Below are 17,091 nucleotides of genomic sequence, written 5' to 3'. Positions count from 1 at the left end.
GGTTAAAGTCCCCAAGTACCATTTTGTTTCTGAGGCATTGTGCGTCATTTTTTTTAGGTCTGTCTCTTGGAAAAGGTTGAAATGTGATGTTTGATTCATTCTGAGGTTTTTTTCTTCCAAAGAAATGTCTAGCTCATTTATATCTGTTATTATAACTGTCGTTCTTATTCCTTCTGTCATTTTGTTTTGGACTTTGGGGTTTGCACACCTTGTTCCGTTTCCTATTTTGTACCCCATGTGCTATATTTTCTTGGATTTTTTTTATTTAGTAGTTTCACTCATACTGACTTTATGAAAACATTCTTTATCCTGTCTTCTCTATCAACAGCATAAATGAAATCATCTCTGTTGAGTTCCTTCCATGTAAAAGGAACAAAGGGACGTGACTATATGTTATCACAACTTTCCCTCACACTTTTAACATGTGCTATTTTAGACTGAGTCTTTAAAGAAGAGGGTATGTCTTCTCTTTTAATATTTTTTATGTGGCACGTTTGATATCATCCAGGGGTTATGTTTCGTGTCTAATGCCAGCCTGTTTGCTACAACATCCCCAGCATTGGGCTCTTTATCTTGATTCATCTCTCTGTTAACATGCTTACCCTTTTGAGTAATTTCACTTCAGGAAGGATATATAGTTAGTATATTTCTAAATCCTTGAAATCTTATAGTATCCTTTATGTATAAATCTCAACACTTACAACCATGCCTGGTGCTTTGAGGTATATAATAAATATTTGTTACATGAATGACATACCTGCTTCCTAAGGGATTTTTCCCTAGACATTCCATCGTCTTATGGTTTTTAATATCAGGGAAGAAGAAATCCAAGGCTGACATGATTTTTCTTCTTTTTAAGTAACCTGTTTTCCCTATCTGAATCTTATGGGATTCTTTCTTTATTCATGATACTCAAAATTTTCACCCAAATTCTTCTAGCTGTTGGGCTCTTTTCATTCATTTTGCCAGGTTCTTCCTGAGCCCTCCTGTTAACAGTTCTGTGTTGACTTCTTGTCTGTTTCCTTAATTGAAAGCTAGATGTTGTTCCTTAAACAAGATGGTTGAAGTTTCCTTGATTCTCTTATCCTGACACCTAACTGTAAAGAAGTCCTCTCCTACCTCAATGGCGGGCCTGGCTGTCACACCTGGAATCACACCTCCTGTTAGAGGTTTGGCAGCTTGAAAACAGGAAAGGAACCAAAGTCCTGAGCAATGCCTGGAGGAGAACCTTGCGTCTGCTTAGTTTCTCAGATGGTTTCTCTGGAATCGTGGACAAGGGATCAGCTTTCTGTGCCCTGATTTTTATTTGCCCCAGCCCTGTCATTGTGTATTACCTGTGGCTGCGTCTACCCTTCATCCTCATACTATTGCCCACAAATTAGGAGGGAACACTTTCTTTTAGGTTTGTTTCCCGTGTGACAGCCACCTTGAGAACCCTTTGCTCTCCAGGTGGACGGTATGGAAAGTCTGCCACTCCACAAACAAGAAAATATCCACGTTAGTTTCCTCATCAGCCGCATAACCTTTCGTCCAGCCTCACCTCAGGCAGAACAGTTTCAGCCTTCTCTGCCAGCTCCCCAGGAAGATCAGTTATGTTCTGGTACCATGGTCCCCTTGCGGTTTGGTCTGTGGCACCATTTCTAGCAACACTCCTGCATACTGAGCACTGGTGCAAGTTTCACCCACTGGCCATTTCTGCGGAATCTGGGAGATCAGTGGTAAATTGCCTGCACTCACACTGTCCCTGAGTCCAGAATTCAATACTCATTGTAATGTTTAAACCTCCTTTAAGAAGGAATTTCTTAATGGTGAATCATAGCAAGCTCCAGGACGGTTTTACTGCATCACAAAGGCCATTTTCCTAGCTGCTGCCTATTCTTATTCACACACAGTAAAACAATGCCTATCTAGTGATATGGCTGGAAAATATTATGGCTTTTCCCCCTCCTACACCAACTCCTAGCTTTTCTGTAAATGGTCCTGCAGAAGCGAGACATGGTGTAAAACTTCCAAATTGGTTTCCTGACCATTTCAAGGAGGCTGCAAAATGTAGTAAGAAAGCTGGCTTCCTAGTTGCCCATCAGTGTAACTTCAGTAGGGCCGAGTTGAAAGGGCCCCAGAAATTCAGAGGGTTGAGTTGTTGGTTTTCTTGTTTACATTAAAGATGTAAAAAATAATTAGAATGTCATGTGAGGGGTTATGTATATGTAGTTACCTATGAATATATAAAAATCTTATTTTCTCTGCCAAGCTGCATTGTTATAGTTATTTAGAATGAAAAGTGAAGTTCCTGCCACAGACATAGATACACCGGTTGCATGACTTTATTAATTCCTATACCGAGGTCTTCAGTGGATAATAATCTAATAACAGAATCATATTTATAATATAGTAGAAAATTCTCACTATGGGTTTACAACGGTATGCATGAGACCGCAGCATTATTGAATGCTTGTTCTTTCTCATATCAAACTGATATTCACTGTCCCTTTTGGTGACAGCTTAATTTGAATGAGAATTTCAAAAAGGGCCTGACTGACTCCCTGGCCCCCTTCCCTTCCCAGACTCTCCCCTCCCCCTCCTTGACTGCCTCCCTCCCACCTTTACCCCTGCAAATATGATTACTTGGGTTCCTATAGGTTTATGATCTGTGCCCAGTCCTGGGAGAGTATAGGAAAATCCGTGAGATCCTTTTTCAAAAGTGTTCTTTGAATCAAGCCAGCCCTACTCTGATCTTTATGACCTCCTGTTTCTCAGGGTCTGGGACTTCACCTCCTCCTGAGTATCAGATTTCCATTGAGGCTGATACCTCTGGAACCCCTAGAACCTTAGCGATACAGTTCTTATTGGAATTCCCTGACCTGGATTGGTCACCCATTTCAGTTTCACCCCAAATCCTATCAATTTGCCATCTTATCATGGACAATCTTGAACACAGATTCTATTTCAGTTTGGTCTCATCTCTCCTTTCCTCTCAGAGCCATTTTTTTTTTAATCTCTGCCCCACTGTGTTTCCTAGCTACACCTGAGTGCTGGTTGTAGGCTCATGGGCATGTGCTTCTACACCCTTATGCAACTCTCACGGTCTGTCCCATTCAAACGCTATCCTTGTATCTGGCGGTGACACAATTTTGACTTCAAAGCTAGAAGTGGTAGTGGATACACACTTCTTTCCAATATTGCAAGGTGGAGTTCTAGAAAAAGTACTTGATTTTTTGGCCTCCTTTCCTTAACTGTTGGTAAGTGTGTGTGCCCAGACATGTGCCAGTCAGAAAGCCTGTAGAATCCTACAGGCTTCTCTACCTTAAGAGTGATTCTCCAATTTGATAGCAAGCTCAACTCTGATGTCAACCTGCTCGTCTCCGGGTTACAGCGCTTACTGCCTAGTCATATTTCCATTGTCAACTAGGAAACAAGCTGGACAGATGCCACATCCCATGTGACTACCTTTTTAATTCTGGTAAGAAAATAAATGTAAGATACTCAGTTAATCGACATGGAAAAGTTTCCAACTTACAAGAACACCACTGAACTTCTGCTTATTGCTTTATCGTTAATGATCATCGTATTTTTGTCTAGCTTAAAATTCCTGAGGTATGCAACATCCAAAGTGCAACTGTGCTGCCTTTATTTGCTACTGTTTGGAAATAGCATCTGGGCATGGTGTGGACTGAGGGAGACCAATCTTCATCCATAATAAGTAGTGATTGAAAAATAATCATACGTGTTTCTGGAACTCATATGTCCACATCTCTTTCCAGGTAAATTCTGGTCAGGGACACAAGTGGCCACTGAGACTCCCATTTAGCTTTCAATATGAAAGATCTGCAGCTATAAATAAAACAGCACAAGTGTAGAACCATCATCAGACATGCAAGTGTAACTGTAATGAAAGTTACCTTGAACAAATCAGTTCCCAGGATGGCATTCATTTCTTATTGATAAATATGCTTAATACAATGAAGTGCAGCTTCTAGAAAGATAATGGAGCAGATAATTAAAACAATCTACTCGGAAACATAAACACACACATACACTCGTATGCACACACTGCAAGGAGACAAGGAACACGGTTAGCACAAATCCTGTCAGTACATCCTACCGTCTTTCTCTAGAAGACTCTCTGGCCTCTGACAGGAAAAAGATAGAAAGACATTTTGACTACAGTAAAGCTTTTGATTCTGTAGTATGTGACCAAAATCAGTGAAGGAGAAAGAGCCGAACTTCTACTTATTTCATACAGGTGGACAGTGGTTCAGGGATGCTGGTAAAACCAGTCGTTAATGGTTCAGCTTCTGTTGGCTCCAGCATACCACGTAGTCTTCTCTGCCATGATAACTGACCAGGGAAGTTAAAGATAGGGCTACTCAGGTCTCTTCTGCCATATAAAAACCTTATGGATGTCAGCCCTTAGACCTCACCTGCCTCTCCTTCAATGTGGAAGGGTGCATGAAAGACATACCCTTTTCACAGTCTATTTCAGCATCCACTTTTACCTCCTTCTTCTAGCATCCCATAATGCTGTTCCTGTAGAGGGAATATACCTGATAAAGGCTTGTCGAATTCTGCGCCATTTTCTCTAGGTGTCTCTCAGGAAAAGGAGGAGGATCGAGATACTTCCTCTGTAAGCATCTCAGAATAACAAAGAAGTTTCCATGGATATGCAGTCTAGTTCCCTTCACTGTAAAGCATGGGCTTCATCTCACTGCCTTTTGCAAGTAGCCATTGACTGCATGATGCAGTCAGAGCTGGGTTGTTTGCTTTTGAAGAGGAATTCCTCGTGGTCCACAGGACACAGAGATTCTTACTTGGTCAGAGTCCCTCATTAACAGCCAGCTATAATCACCAACGAGTGGTCTACACGAGTGAGCTAGAAGATGGCTTACATAAGTAGTCCCATTAGCCTGCAGGATGATGCCATATGTTAGTAGTATATGCCCACATTTTGTATGTCTACACTGCCACAATAATCTCCTTTGCAAAGTCTTCCCCAGCTGCTCTAGCCACATCACCCTTCTTCTGTCAGTGCTTCTCTACTACGTCTTGTTTCTACCAGGAAGTAAAACTTAATCACATCCTACCTGGTGTAGGATCACACAAGTTAGTTGAGAGCTTGTGCATGTGTTAGCCCTACATTGTACCCATCCTGAGGGCTTTGCTGCCCTTAGACAAATGCTTGCCAAATTGAATTCTTGATGGCTCAAATGGGTAAAATGAGGCAGAGTAATCTCATAATCTCTAAAGCTGTCAAACCTTTTCATAGCTGTGTTCTCATCTCCAGTGTCTTCTCTCTGTGTCAGAGATGACACAAACGTAAATATTCAACAAATTAACGTAATGAGGAATGCCAGCTAGTGGGTCACTGCCACGTTTTCCTTTGCGATAAAAGTTAATTTGGTTCACAATGCTCCAAGTACCTACCTGACGTGCAGGCAATTACACCTATAGGGTGAGCACCTCATTCAAGTCTTTTTATAGATTAAATCAATGTATGTTCATGGATTTTGAAATAATAGATCTGGATATGGTGGCATGACCCCACTTGAGTGTTAAAAAAAATTAACTTCTAACATATTTTAATGCAAATGTTACCTTTGTAAGTGGATGACCTGAAAAGAAAGTGTTTCCATAGTAACCTAAGGGAACACATAACCTGTTTGTGATAACTTCTGCATGAAGAGAGCCAGGCATGGATTGGGGATATGCTTTGATGTCTGCTAGAAAAAAAAAATCGCTGACAGCATTGTGTGAGTGAATGGTTGGAAGATTTCACTTTATTTGTAGTTAATTTAGAAAATAAACTTTCATAATGAACTGCTGAAATACACACTTGAAACAACCAGATGATCCATCAGGATATTTTTTTAAATGTAATTTGTCACAAGTGACAACCGAGGCATCAGTTTAAGAGAAATAGATTAGGGATGAGTTCTTCCTATAGGTCTTTCCCATTTTGTGCATTTCTTTTTATCTCTACCCCGTGTTCTTCTCAAGGAATCACTGAGGTCTTTCAAAGCTCTTAGATTTCTTTTTTTTTTCTTTTTCTCCTTTTTTTTTTTTTTTTAACTCAGAACATGTCATGTAGAAGTTGCCCTTCTGGAATTGAGAGTCTATATTGTACGGATATCACCAAAAAAGGAATAGATTGATTAGCCTTCACTTTCTCTACTGATGTGGCTATTTGAGTTGGTGGCTTTTTAGAGGTACCATTAGCGAGAAATGAGTTTGACATCCACAAGCCCTATATGGTTACTTTCCCCCTCTTCTTACAGATGTAGCATCTAGTAAAAGAAAAGCTTGTCTACAAGAGTTTTTTTTTTCTTTCCTTTTTATTATTATTTTTTTCTATAGGGTCATTAGCGTAGGGAACAGATGCATACAGTTTTAAGGAGTATTTCTTTGAAGCACCATTTGAGGCTCAGCCCGCTGACAGGTCTGTGCCCATGGGCTCTGGTGTGGACTCAGGGCAGGGGCGCTGGCTCCAATTACCCATCTGGTATCCATCTGGTAGCACGAATGAAAGATAATACCAGATCACGGAGAGGCTACGCCAACTGCCAACTTGGTATCAGCAGGCAAAGAAGGTGCCACCCAACAGCGCTGTGAAGAATACGAAACGCTGTCCGTAGGGTATGCACGTTTCCAGCGCGAGATGCAAAAGAATGGCATGCAAGAACATATGGGAAGAAATTGCTGCACACATCTAGCCTTACAGCTGCAACTTGTTAAATATTAAACCCAGTTCTCTGCCGCACCAAAGTTGCTAGTGGAGTTTGGGAGAAAAGATATTATCCTAATACGTTCGAGACTTGTGTCTTGCTACTCACACCCACCCACAACAGGGTTAACGGGATTTGAGGACTTTTGGCTGAGGAGTAGCTACCAGCATCATAAGGGCAGATTTACTTTACATGTAATGCTGCTCTGTAGTAGGTTGTTCGGTTGTAGTAAAATAAGGATTTCGTGGTTGCTGTAGTTGAGAGGTTGTATCAGTTTATTACTTCCTCCTTTTTTTTACTTCCCCCCTTTCTGTTTTGTCTGCTTCCTTGCAGAATGCAGAGTGCTCTGGTTAGTGCAATGGCTAAGACTGAGACTCTGTTAATAATCCGCCGGGGATTTGCCATCTTCATACAGCATCCCTCTCCTCTGAGGAGCTCCAAATGCAAGCACCGGTTCAAACTGGCAAGGGCATGCTTGCTTATGAGGCTGCCCATCTGTGGGAGCCTTTTCCATTTATTTCCTCCTCTTGCTCAGCAGTCTGGTCCCTGGCTTGTCTCTGCATTCATGAATGCTGGAAACGACCAAATAAAGTGAGATATTAGAGTGAGAATTTAGCAGCATTGTGATCACCTAAACAACAATACGCTCTCACGGGGTCTTTTCCATGCATTAAATGAGCTGTCCTCATAGTAACATCTCGTTGATGTACATATGGTACTTTATATACTGCCATGCATTTTGAAAGACATTATCCTCATTGCATTCATTACATCTAGGCAGTTCAATGAAGACAGGAACCCATTTTTACAGAAGAGAAAACTGAGGCTCAGAAAACGTACATGATTGCTGACAATCACATCATTAGCTTTGAGCCCAGATCATGTGACACCCCCCCCCCTTGGAAAGTCTTCCACCAGATTTAGGTAATGGGTTTTTTTGTCTGTATGTTTGTTTCTGTTTTAATCTCTGAACTTCTCTTTCCTTCTCACAAAGGGAAACATTTAACTACTTAAGCATTATTGCAGTTTCCCAAAGAATGAGAGCTAGAGTCACGGTAAACATTCATGGTGGACAAGAACTCCCTGCCCTGTAGGTGGCTAGAGGGCTGGAAGCTAAGATGACTTCCTTTTTTGCATAATCACCAACAGAATGTCTCACATAGTTCCACTGAGAGACAAAGCAAAGAAAAAATATCTTCCCAGTTGGCCACACAGAGATCCATGCTGGATGAAGTGGGGAAGAAAAAAAGGCTGTAATTCAGAGGCACGAGTCACCTGGAGAAGAACTGTTGTAAAGTAATTATATTGCACAGGATCCCGAACGAAGTGCCAGGAGGGAGGTGGGTGAGGGATGAGATGTCGAAGTAGAAGGTTGTGACCCAAAGGTGAGATTTCAGTATTGATGTTGACTATGACCTGCAAAAAAAAATTTATGGGAAAGCCAAAATGAACTTCAACCTGATTCCATGTGTAAGATTGCATAAATTGCAAATTCAGTGCAAGAAGATACAATATTCTAAATTCCCTTGCTTTTCTTTTTCCAACTTATGGGACTTGAGTTCTTTTGCCATAATTTATACTAATTAGTCTTTCCACTTAAATCAAAAGGGGAACTGCAAATGTAGCCGTCCCCTGTCTGCTCCTCATTAGAGACAATTAGGAATTAGAAGAACAAAAACACGTCATAGAAAAGATAAGAAAAGCCACCCAGAGAGAGAAACGTGAAGCAGGAAATGATCTTATTGAACCAGACAAAGAGAAACTGATAGCCTTCAAGATCCATCCCTTGTCCAACTGAGGTCTGAGCAGGGTCTGAAGTAACACCGCCTGGTCATGCCAACCTCCCCTGCGGTATCCTCATCTGCGTTTTTCATATCTCCTGTCATATTGCATTTATTAAGAAATGTTCTCGCTCTCTAAATCCAATTCATTAGTTTCCCTCCATGGATAAGAGGTATGGCATTACTGATGAGAGAAAAATAAGTCCTAAGCTAATCAGCCTTGGTAAATTCCAGTCTTGCACAATATTATCATAGAAGCTTTCTCCCAGAATTCAAACAGGGTACAAAGACACAGAGAGGGACCAGCCGGGTGTGAGATGTCCTAACACCACTCTTGGAGCCCTGCTGTTTATATCACTTTATCCTTTCCCAAAGGGGGAAGGAGGAGATCAGGGAGCATTTAATTGCCTTATAAACTGATTGACAAATCGGTGATCTGATGCATATGGATGATCTTTTTAGTGAAATGGCTCAGAAGCTGCTAACAGAGATCATCAGGAGCCATGATTTGCACACCCTCCACGGGGTTATTACGGAGTAGCGGAAGGATGGGTTGATTATTATCTTTCCTTCTTTCTGTTTTTTTTTTTTCTTGAATGTTTTCTTCACCTCCAGGGAAATGCATTCTAGCAGCGTGAGCACCACTATTAATCAACACTTGTAGCAATAATCAGTGAGTGAAAAATGGTGACCAGAATCTGTGAATGCACTGACATAACTGTCTTCTGAGTTTTCCTTTGTGATCATGCCTTGGCATTCGAACATGGATAATTTATACAAAATTAATGTTGGCACCTTCTGAGGTGCAAAGATTTATAGAAGCAGTGCTTACTTCTTCATCCATTAAAAAAGAAAGAGAAATCGTTTCTGGTCATGATGAATAATATTTTAGAGCCTTTAAAAATATACTCGCGATCTTCATGTTTCTTTGTGTTGTGTTCAGCCAGCCTTCACTTTGGAGCATGGGTGTTATGAGAGGCGAAGCTGTTGTTAAGTTCTTGCTTCCGGTTTTCCCAGAACTTTCCCCAGGAGGGGGTGTGAAAAATAATCAAGAATTCAAAAATACCTCAGGTCCCAACATCCTTCTGAGAGCTGTCTGGTGCTGTTGAAATGCAGGGGGGTGGGGAAAGGCTGAGTTACTCCGGTGGCAAAATGCTGTTGCTAGCCACACCTGGGAGAGGAGCTGTGGAAATAAAGTGACTTGGGGCCGGTGAGGACACTATGCACAAGGGAGGCCATTTTAAAATATGGTTGCCACTTTCACTCGACCAAGCAGCCTTTCAATTCTTACCATCCCCTGATCAGCAAGATAAATCCTGGCGTGTCAACACTTTGAGAATTTCTCTGAAATTTCACTGACTTGGAATGGGCTTGCCTGGAGCCCAAAGAAGGTCACAAAGCCGCAGGACCACGTCTTAAAGAGTGATTGATAGACCAGGACTCATAGGAGCATATGACACCAGCCCCTTGTCTGAGGATCGCTCCTGTCATTAAAATCAATGCAACTTAATTAAAGCAAATTACAGATAGATATGTCTATAAATAAGATATTAAAGTGTGCTGCTGAATATGATAATTGCTGCATATTTAGCAATCAGTGTGTGTGTTCTGCTTTTGCCAGGAGGAATTCCTTTCAGTGGAATCAATGGAGCTTTATTAAAAACCATCCAAATTAGAGGGAGAAACGATGAGTGTTATAATAACACAAAATCACTGTTTCAACTTTCATTGCAAAGAAAGGAAAGCAAAATATGTCCATCCCTCTTTTTTCATGCAAGGAAAATATTAGACATATTCTCTTTAAGATGTGGATATTTTGAATTTATACATTTTAATTTTTGTATTCTCTTCTCCCAAAGGAAGGCGGAGGGAAAGTAACAATCATAAATAAAACAATTCGGCAGTGAAACTGAAGTGTGAGGAACACGCCAGTGCCTGGATATACTGTTTTCTTCTTTGATGACAGAAGACAAATAAATGAAGGCATACTCTAAACAGAGCTTTAAGTGGCTTATTTTATTCTCCTGGTCACTAGATCCTTGTGCGTGAAATTTTTTGTAGGTTAATTCGAAGTACTAAATGTTGGAAATAAACACCCATTTTCATCACCTTCCTTCCTTCTCTCACTGCTTTACCCCTGTCACCTTTTATCACATATAAGAATTAAGCTTATGGCCGAGAGACTTCTTTTTTCAGGTTAATTTTAAAATAAACATTTTAAAAAAATCATTCATCACCTAATTTAAAAGTCAATACCAAAATGTAACAGTTAGCTAAATCACTCCCACGTGACTAGAATCATTCTCGAATTTAAGAAAATAAATACCAAAATTACAAGAAGACAAAGATTTCAATGAAGAATGTTCTAAGAGATGAAAAAAAGGAAGCACTGGACAACCAGCCACTTCTAACAGACATTTAAAAGGCATTTAATTGTTTTTCTAGTTTTTATTTAAATTCTAGTTTATTAACATAGTGCAATATTAGTTTCAGGTGTAGAATTTAGTGATTCATCACTTACCTGTAACACCCGGTGCTCACCACATCAAGTGCCCTCCTTAATGCCCATCACCCCTACCTACCTCCCCTCCAGCAACCTTCAGGCTGTTCCCTATAGTTAAGAGTCTGTTTTCTGGTTTTCCTCTTTTTTTTTCCCATATGTTCATCTGTTTTGTTTCTCAAATTTCACAGATAAGTGAAGTCATATGGCATTTGTCTTTCTCTGACTTATTTCGCTTAGCATAATATACTCTAGTTCCATCCACATTGTTGCAAATGGCAAGATTTCATTCTTTCTATGGCTGAGTAATATTCCAGTGTGTGTGTGTGTGTGTGTGTGTGTGTATCACATCTTCTTTATTCATTCAACCATTGATGGACATTTGGACTCTTTCCATAATTTGGCTATTGTTGACAATGCTGCTGTAAGCATAAAAAAAAATAAAATAAAAGGCATTTAAGAAGACTTATTACATTGGGCCACTCTGTGCGTTTATTACTTGTCTCTGGAAAGAGAAGACAGAAAGAAAAAATGGGTAAAAAAGGAAAGTAACAAGAGAAGAAATGAATGTTTAGAAAAGCGATTTTTAACTATTTCACTTAAGCAAATGTTGATTTATTGAATGTCTTCCAAGCACTGGTGTAGGCGATGAGGAGAGTAAAAAAATTCCTGTGCTCATGAAACTTATGTTTTTGAGGAGAGACAGACAATAAATAAGTGAAGAGTAAATATCAGGCCATGATCATTTCCTCAAAGAAATATAAAGCTGTGCTAAGGGGCTAGAACGTGTCGCTGGGCCAAATGTGCTGCGTTATATATGGTGGTTGGGGAGAGCTTCTCTGCAGAGGAGGCATTTAAGCAGAGACACAAACATAGTGAGGAACGAAAGCATGTGGATATTGGGAGCATGTTCCAGGGAAGTGTGAGTAGGAAGGCCGTGAGCAGCGTGCTGGGCAAATTAGAGGGGCAGTGAGGAAGGAGTGTGGCTAAAGCAGTAAGAGTAAGTCAGACCAGGAGGGAACAAACCAGAGAGGTGACTAGTTCAAAACTGTATACATCTTTTGGAGCAAACTTGTTAAGTCCACTACTTAACCATCCTCCCCGATGGTTGTTATTTCTAATTTTCTAAGATGTATATACAATGCATAATACTCTTGCTTAGGAAAGAGTAGAAAGGGTTGGCAATGGGTATAGTTTGCTTTGTTCTTTTTAAGGCCCGACTGAGGCAAATGATTTTCAGGAGAGATGACCTATGATTTCATTCCAGACTATCTATGCCAGAGGCCATTCTACAGACAAATTGGTTCCTAATTATGACACATGGGTTTGCCACTCCGTGGAGGGTGTGTGCCGGTGAGAATGGAGCTCTGCCATGTGTATTTCCTGTCTCCAGGCCCAATATGCAGACACATCACCCCCACAATCAAATGTGCTGTGCTTCCTTCTGAGGTTACCACAGGCACTACCGATGACTGCAGCCACCTCCAAATTCTGCAGGTGATGGAAAAAGGAAGTAGTCACAGCCACTGAGCATGTACATCACGGGTATCTAATCCCTGCCTTTTCCTTAACACGTGCTCCATCCTTGTGTAACTGTCCTGCAGAGCGGTTCCCTATCCACAGGTAGAGAGAAGAGCAGAGTCATGGTCCTGAGACTCGTAACTGGGAAGTCTTACTGCCTACAGATGTTATGGGAAAATTCGAAACTAACCTATCCTTTGAACCACACTGAAATACCACCTCACACAGGTCAGAGTGGCTAAAACCAACAACTAGGGAAACAACAGATGCTGGCGAGGCTGTGGAGAAACGGGAACCCTCTTGCACTGTTGGTGGGAAAGCAAACTGGTGTAGCCGCTCTGGAAAACAGTGTGGAGGTTCCTCAAAAAATTAAAAATAGAACTATCCTACAACCCAGCAATAGCACTACTAGGAATTTATCCAAAGGATACAGGAGTGCTGATTCATAGGGGCACATGTACCCCAAAGTTTATAGCAGCACTTTCAACAATAGCCAAATTATGGAAAGAGCCTAAATGTCCATCAACTGATGGATGGATAAAGAAGATGTGGTTTATATATACAATGGAATACTACTTGGCAATGAGAAAGCATGAAATCATGCCATTTGCAGCAACATGCATGGACCTGGAGGGTATTATGCTGAGTGAAATAAGTCAGACAGAGAAAGACAGATATATGTTTTCACTCGTATGTGAAACTTGAGAAACTTAACAGAAGACCATGGGGGAAGGGAAGGGGAAAAAAATAGTTCAAACAGACAGGGAGGGAGGCGAATCATAAGAGACACTTAAATACAGAGACCAAACTGAGGGCTTATGGGGGAGGGGGAGAGAGGGGAAAATGGGTGATGGGCATTGAAGAGCACACTTGTTGGGATGAGCACTGGGTGTTGTATGTAAGCGATGAATCACAGGGATCTACCCCCAAAACCAAGAGCACACTGTATACACTGTGTGTTAGCCAACTTGACAATAAATTATATTTAAAAAAAAAAAAAAAAAAAGATCCCTTGAGATATGCACTAACAGTAGTTTGCAACTCTGTTATTGGATACACAAAGGATGGCCAGTGTGGTTCATTGTAACTTGTGAGTATTCTGTTCAAACTGAATACTAGCATTCTGGTCATACAATAATACTTCCACTGGGATATGTGTAGCATAAAGAGAAATACATTTGCTTTAGAAGTCTCTGAAAATACTGATATAGGACCTGATTTAATGGGCCTCTTTAATTCATGGTTATTTAAAAGAAAAAGAGACTGAAGACAGTATCCAGTGAAAGGTTTCCCACCCCTAGAGCTAGGTGAGTTCACTCCACCATCCCTCTAATTTCCTCTTTTGTACAAGGTAGTTCTGCCCACACTGCTGCTCTGCTGTAACTCCTCAAGCAACAGTCAAGCTCCCATGTTTTAAGGATCCCTGATTTCCATGACTCATAGAAATCAGCCATTAGAAACACATTACAGTGTTGGGTCATTTTTCCCTGGGGCCTTTGCCATTGTAAACATGCCCGATGACACTATATTGTGTTCAACCACAAGGGTAGGTTGAGAAGCGATCAGGTGAGTCTAATAAAAACCTGGCTGCAAGCCTAACGAAAATTGGAGTGGACCTAAAAAACTTTAATAAGATTGTTCTCTTTCTTGTAGTTTCTTGCAGTTTGATTTTCATGACTATCTGGGCAATTGGGGACTTTTAGAGGTATTTACTATGGACAGGTACTGAATTCTCATTGAGTGAGAATGGCAAGGTGGAACAAGTGTGGTGCCTGTTAACTGAGTTCTGCGCCATTGAAAATGTTGCATGCTGAACTGAATTTTAATTTTTAAAAAAAAATGACTTGGTTAACTTTCAAACCACATGCTCCCATGTTTCCAGGAATGGCGTGAAAAGTGTTCCATGTCTATTCTTTCCAAAGCATTGAGTTCTCATGCTCCCATTTACAGTTTGCTGCTCTTTGAGTTATGGTGTCTGGTCTCTGTTCCTAAGGGCAGGTGAGTTTACTCATTCTTTGTTTGGATGAGTTGCTCCCAGTGGATGACCCTCAAATTGAAAATGATGTTTCCCCGGTGAACTCCCCAAGTTTAAATTCAGTGTTCCTCATACATTCAGTAACTCATTTGTGGATTGCTAGCATAATTTATTTAGTTTTGCTGTCTGCAAAGTAAAAGTGAGTTTCTTATAGCCCTTGGGGAAGATGCTCAGAGACCCAGTCCCTAGACTATGTTGGACCAGTTGACGGAATCAGGAGATGAAACTCTACTTCCTTCCAAGTGACTTGGATTAGTACTGGTGTTATTTTCCATACCAAAGTCCAATTATATGGTGGAGGATTTTTAGTAATTGGGCCCTTTGGATTTTAAATCCTCTCAGGTCAGTGCCCCTGAGGATAGCCTTCAGTAGGAAGGACTCTGGGGCTTAGCACAGAAGGCAAATCTGATTTATAGATGGACATGGCATTATGTCTGTCACAAACACATTATGAATGGGCGTTATACATTTTCTAATGTACAGATCAACCCCGCCCCCTTGGGAAATTATCCATCATCCTAATGGATTACACCGTAGTAAGTTCCTTGTAAAATTCATCCTAAATTTTCACTTTCTTAATTTCATTACATTGAGAAGCAGAGATCCCTGTTTATCCTTTGTCTACATCTGAGGATGTTAGAAGAATTAGACTAAAGTTTATAAATCACCTCACAGTTCCCCAACTGAGCCCATGGAAATGGTAAAAAGCAGTCATCGATAATAAATAGGTGCTGATTTCTGCTCAACATTCATACTGTAGTGGGGCACAATGAATACTCCCTCAAATAAGTAGATATTTTTCTTTTTAAATATGGGAGGTCACCTAAATGGCACTCAACTAGCATTTCCATTGCTTAGCTGCCAAAGTTGGGACTTTGTTTCTTTGCCTAGAAAGAATCATATTGGGTGTTGGTTTCTGTTTTGTTTCTTTTTCTTTCTCCTGTCTGCTGACCTCCTGCTACATGATGCTTCCCTTCAGACTCTGAATCTTTGCTTCTCCGGAAGAAATGCATCTGGGGTCTCCCACCACAGCGTGGCTCTAAATCTGGGATTGCACTCATTTAGGAAAAGTCATCAAAAGACTGTGGTAGGACTTCTCACAGAGTGGCTGAGGTCAGCAGGTGAAAGCAGACTCACTTCCTACCTGTGCACAGAGCCCCTTCTGCCCTGGGAGGGGACCCAGCTGTTATTCTCTCCCTACTCAGTCAGTCAGAGTCACACACGAGGTCCCTGGTATTTATGTGTGATCGCAAACAGTTTAATAATGTTGTGAGAAAATGCACACTTCACATCTGTACTGTTGAATGGCTGAATCGCAATGAAGATTTTGTCTTGTCCGCCCTCCATGCTGTAGAATTAATGTTCTCCATGAATCGGAGCGCTATATTGAGTTGTGAATAGCCTCTTGAGGTAGGCCAGCTAGGTTAATTCAAGTTTGTTTTCTTTAGGTACTTCAGGATTATGTGTCTCTCTGTTCGACTATGTTCCATCTCACCTTCAAGATGATTTTTTTTCATTTAAATGATTCGCTCTTTTAATCATTCAGCATTTATTGAGCATGAGATATGTGCTGGACAGCAAGTGTTAATACATATTATTATACAAGATCATTATAAGATAACACTCTAATTATTTAAAGGCTATACTTTAGGCTCTCAGAAAATAGGAAGTGAATAGCTCTGTCTGGAGAGTTTCCCAGGGTGGTGACGGGAAGGGCAAAGGAAGGGCTGAGCCAGGATAAGAAAGTGTGCAAGTCCATGGGGGTCAGGGAAGGACCAGTGGTTGGGAAGGTGCCTACAGGGTACGCAGGGTGAAAGAAAATGGGGCTGCAAAGGTGAGGAGAAGAAGAATGACAATGATGATGACGACAGTAGACTGTGGATTTGGGTGACATGTTCGGTAATAAACTTGATTCTAGTCATTGAGTAGTTTCTATGAACAGCATTAAGAAGACTGTGTACGTATGTGTATGTGTCTGCATAAATCCATATTTATATACATACATCACACATATATACGCATACATACACACAGAGACATATGCATACATCTATCATCTGATAAATATGTCACATCATTCCATCCACTCATCCTGTGTATAAAAAGCTCAGAAAATAGAGTCTTACAAGAGAAAGAATTCTCTTTCTCTCTCCCTCTCTTTTTCTTTCTCTCTTCTCTCACTCTCTCTCTCTTTCTCTTCGTCTCTCTCCCTCCCCAACCCCCTTCTTTTTTCCTTTCATCACTCTCTCTCCCAGGACTGTTTTTGGAATAGTATCACTGAAGAAGCTTCCATGGGCTTAGCCAGGGCTAGTCAGAGGTTCACAGAAATAAAAGCTAAAGGTCAGGGAAAAAATTCTCTCCAGGTGTTTTCCTTACCAAAAGAAAGATCCGATTCAGATGTAACTCCAGCAACATTAGCAACAACTAAGATTTATTGAACATATAAGGACACTGTGGATGTATGATACCTACTGGGTAATTTGCATGCATCGTGCCATTTAATCCTCACAACAATCATTAGTAGGTACTATTATT

At 40.8% G+C, this 17,091-nt stretch overlaps 1 protein-coding gene across 3 annotated transcripts in view; it reads left to right on the top strand.

Annotated features, from left to right (window-relative positions):
* Positions 1–17,091, top strand: part of PARD3B (par-3 family cell polarity regulator beta) — a 1,011,329-nt gene that overhangs the window by 922,950 nt on the left and 71,288 nt on the right. The window contains exon 22 of one of the 3 annotated variants that reach the window (XM_019446284.2): positions 10,360–10,499. The exons of the other annotated variants lie outside the window; for them this stretch is intronic. Within the exon in view, the coding sequence (XP_019301829.2) occupies positions 10,360–10,407 (48 nt within the window). The 3' untranslated portion in view covers positions 10,408–10,499. Of the gene's footprint in view, positions 1–10,359; positions 10,500–17,091 lie in introns of those variants that run through there. 3 annotated transcript variants of the gene reach the window in all.

The sequence above is a fragment of the Panthera pardus genome, unplaced genomic scaffold, assembly GCF_024362965.1.
Source record: "Panthera pardus isolate Hobbes unplaced genomic scaffold, ASM2436296v1 HiC_scaffold_10, whole genome shotgun sequence".
Classification (NCBI taxonomy): Eukaryota; Metazoa; Chordata; class Mammalia; order Carnivora; family Felidae; genus Panthera; species Panthera pardus.
The sequence above is the reverse complement of the archived record's forward strand: the minus strand, read 5'-3'. Positions and strand labels throughout refer to the sequence as shown.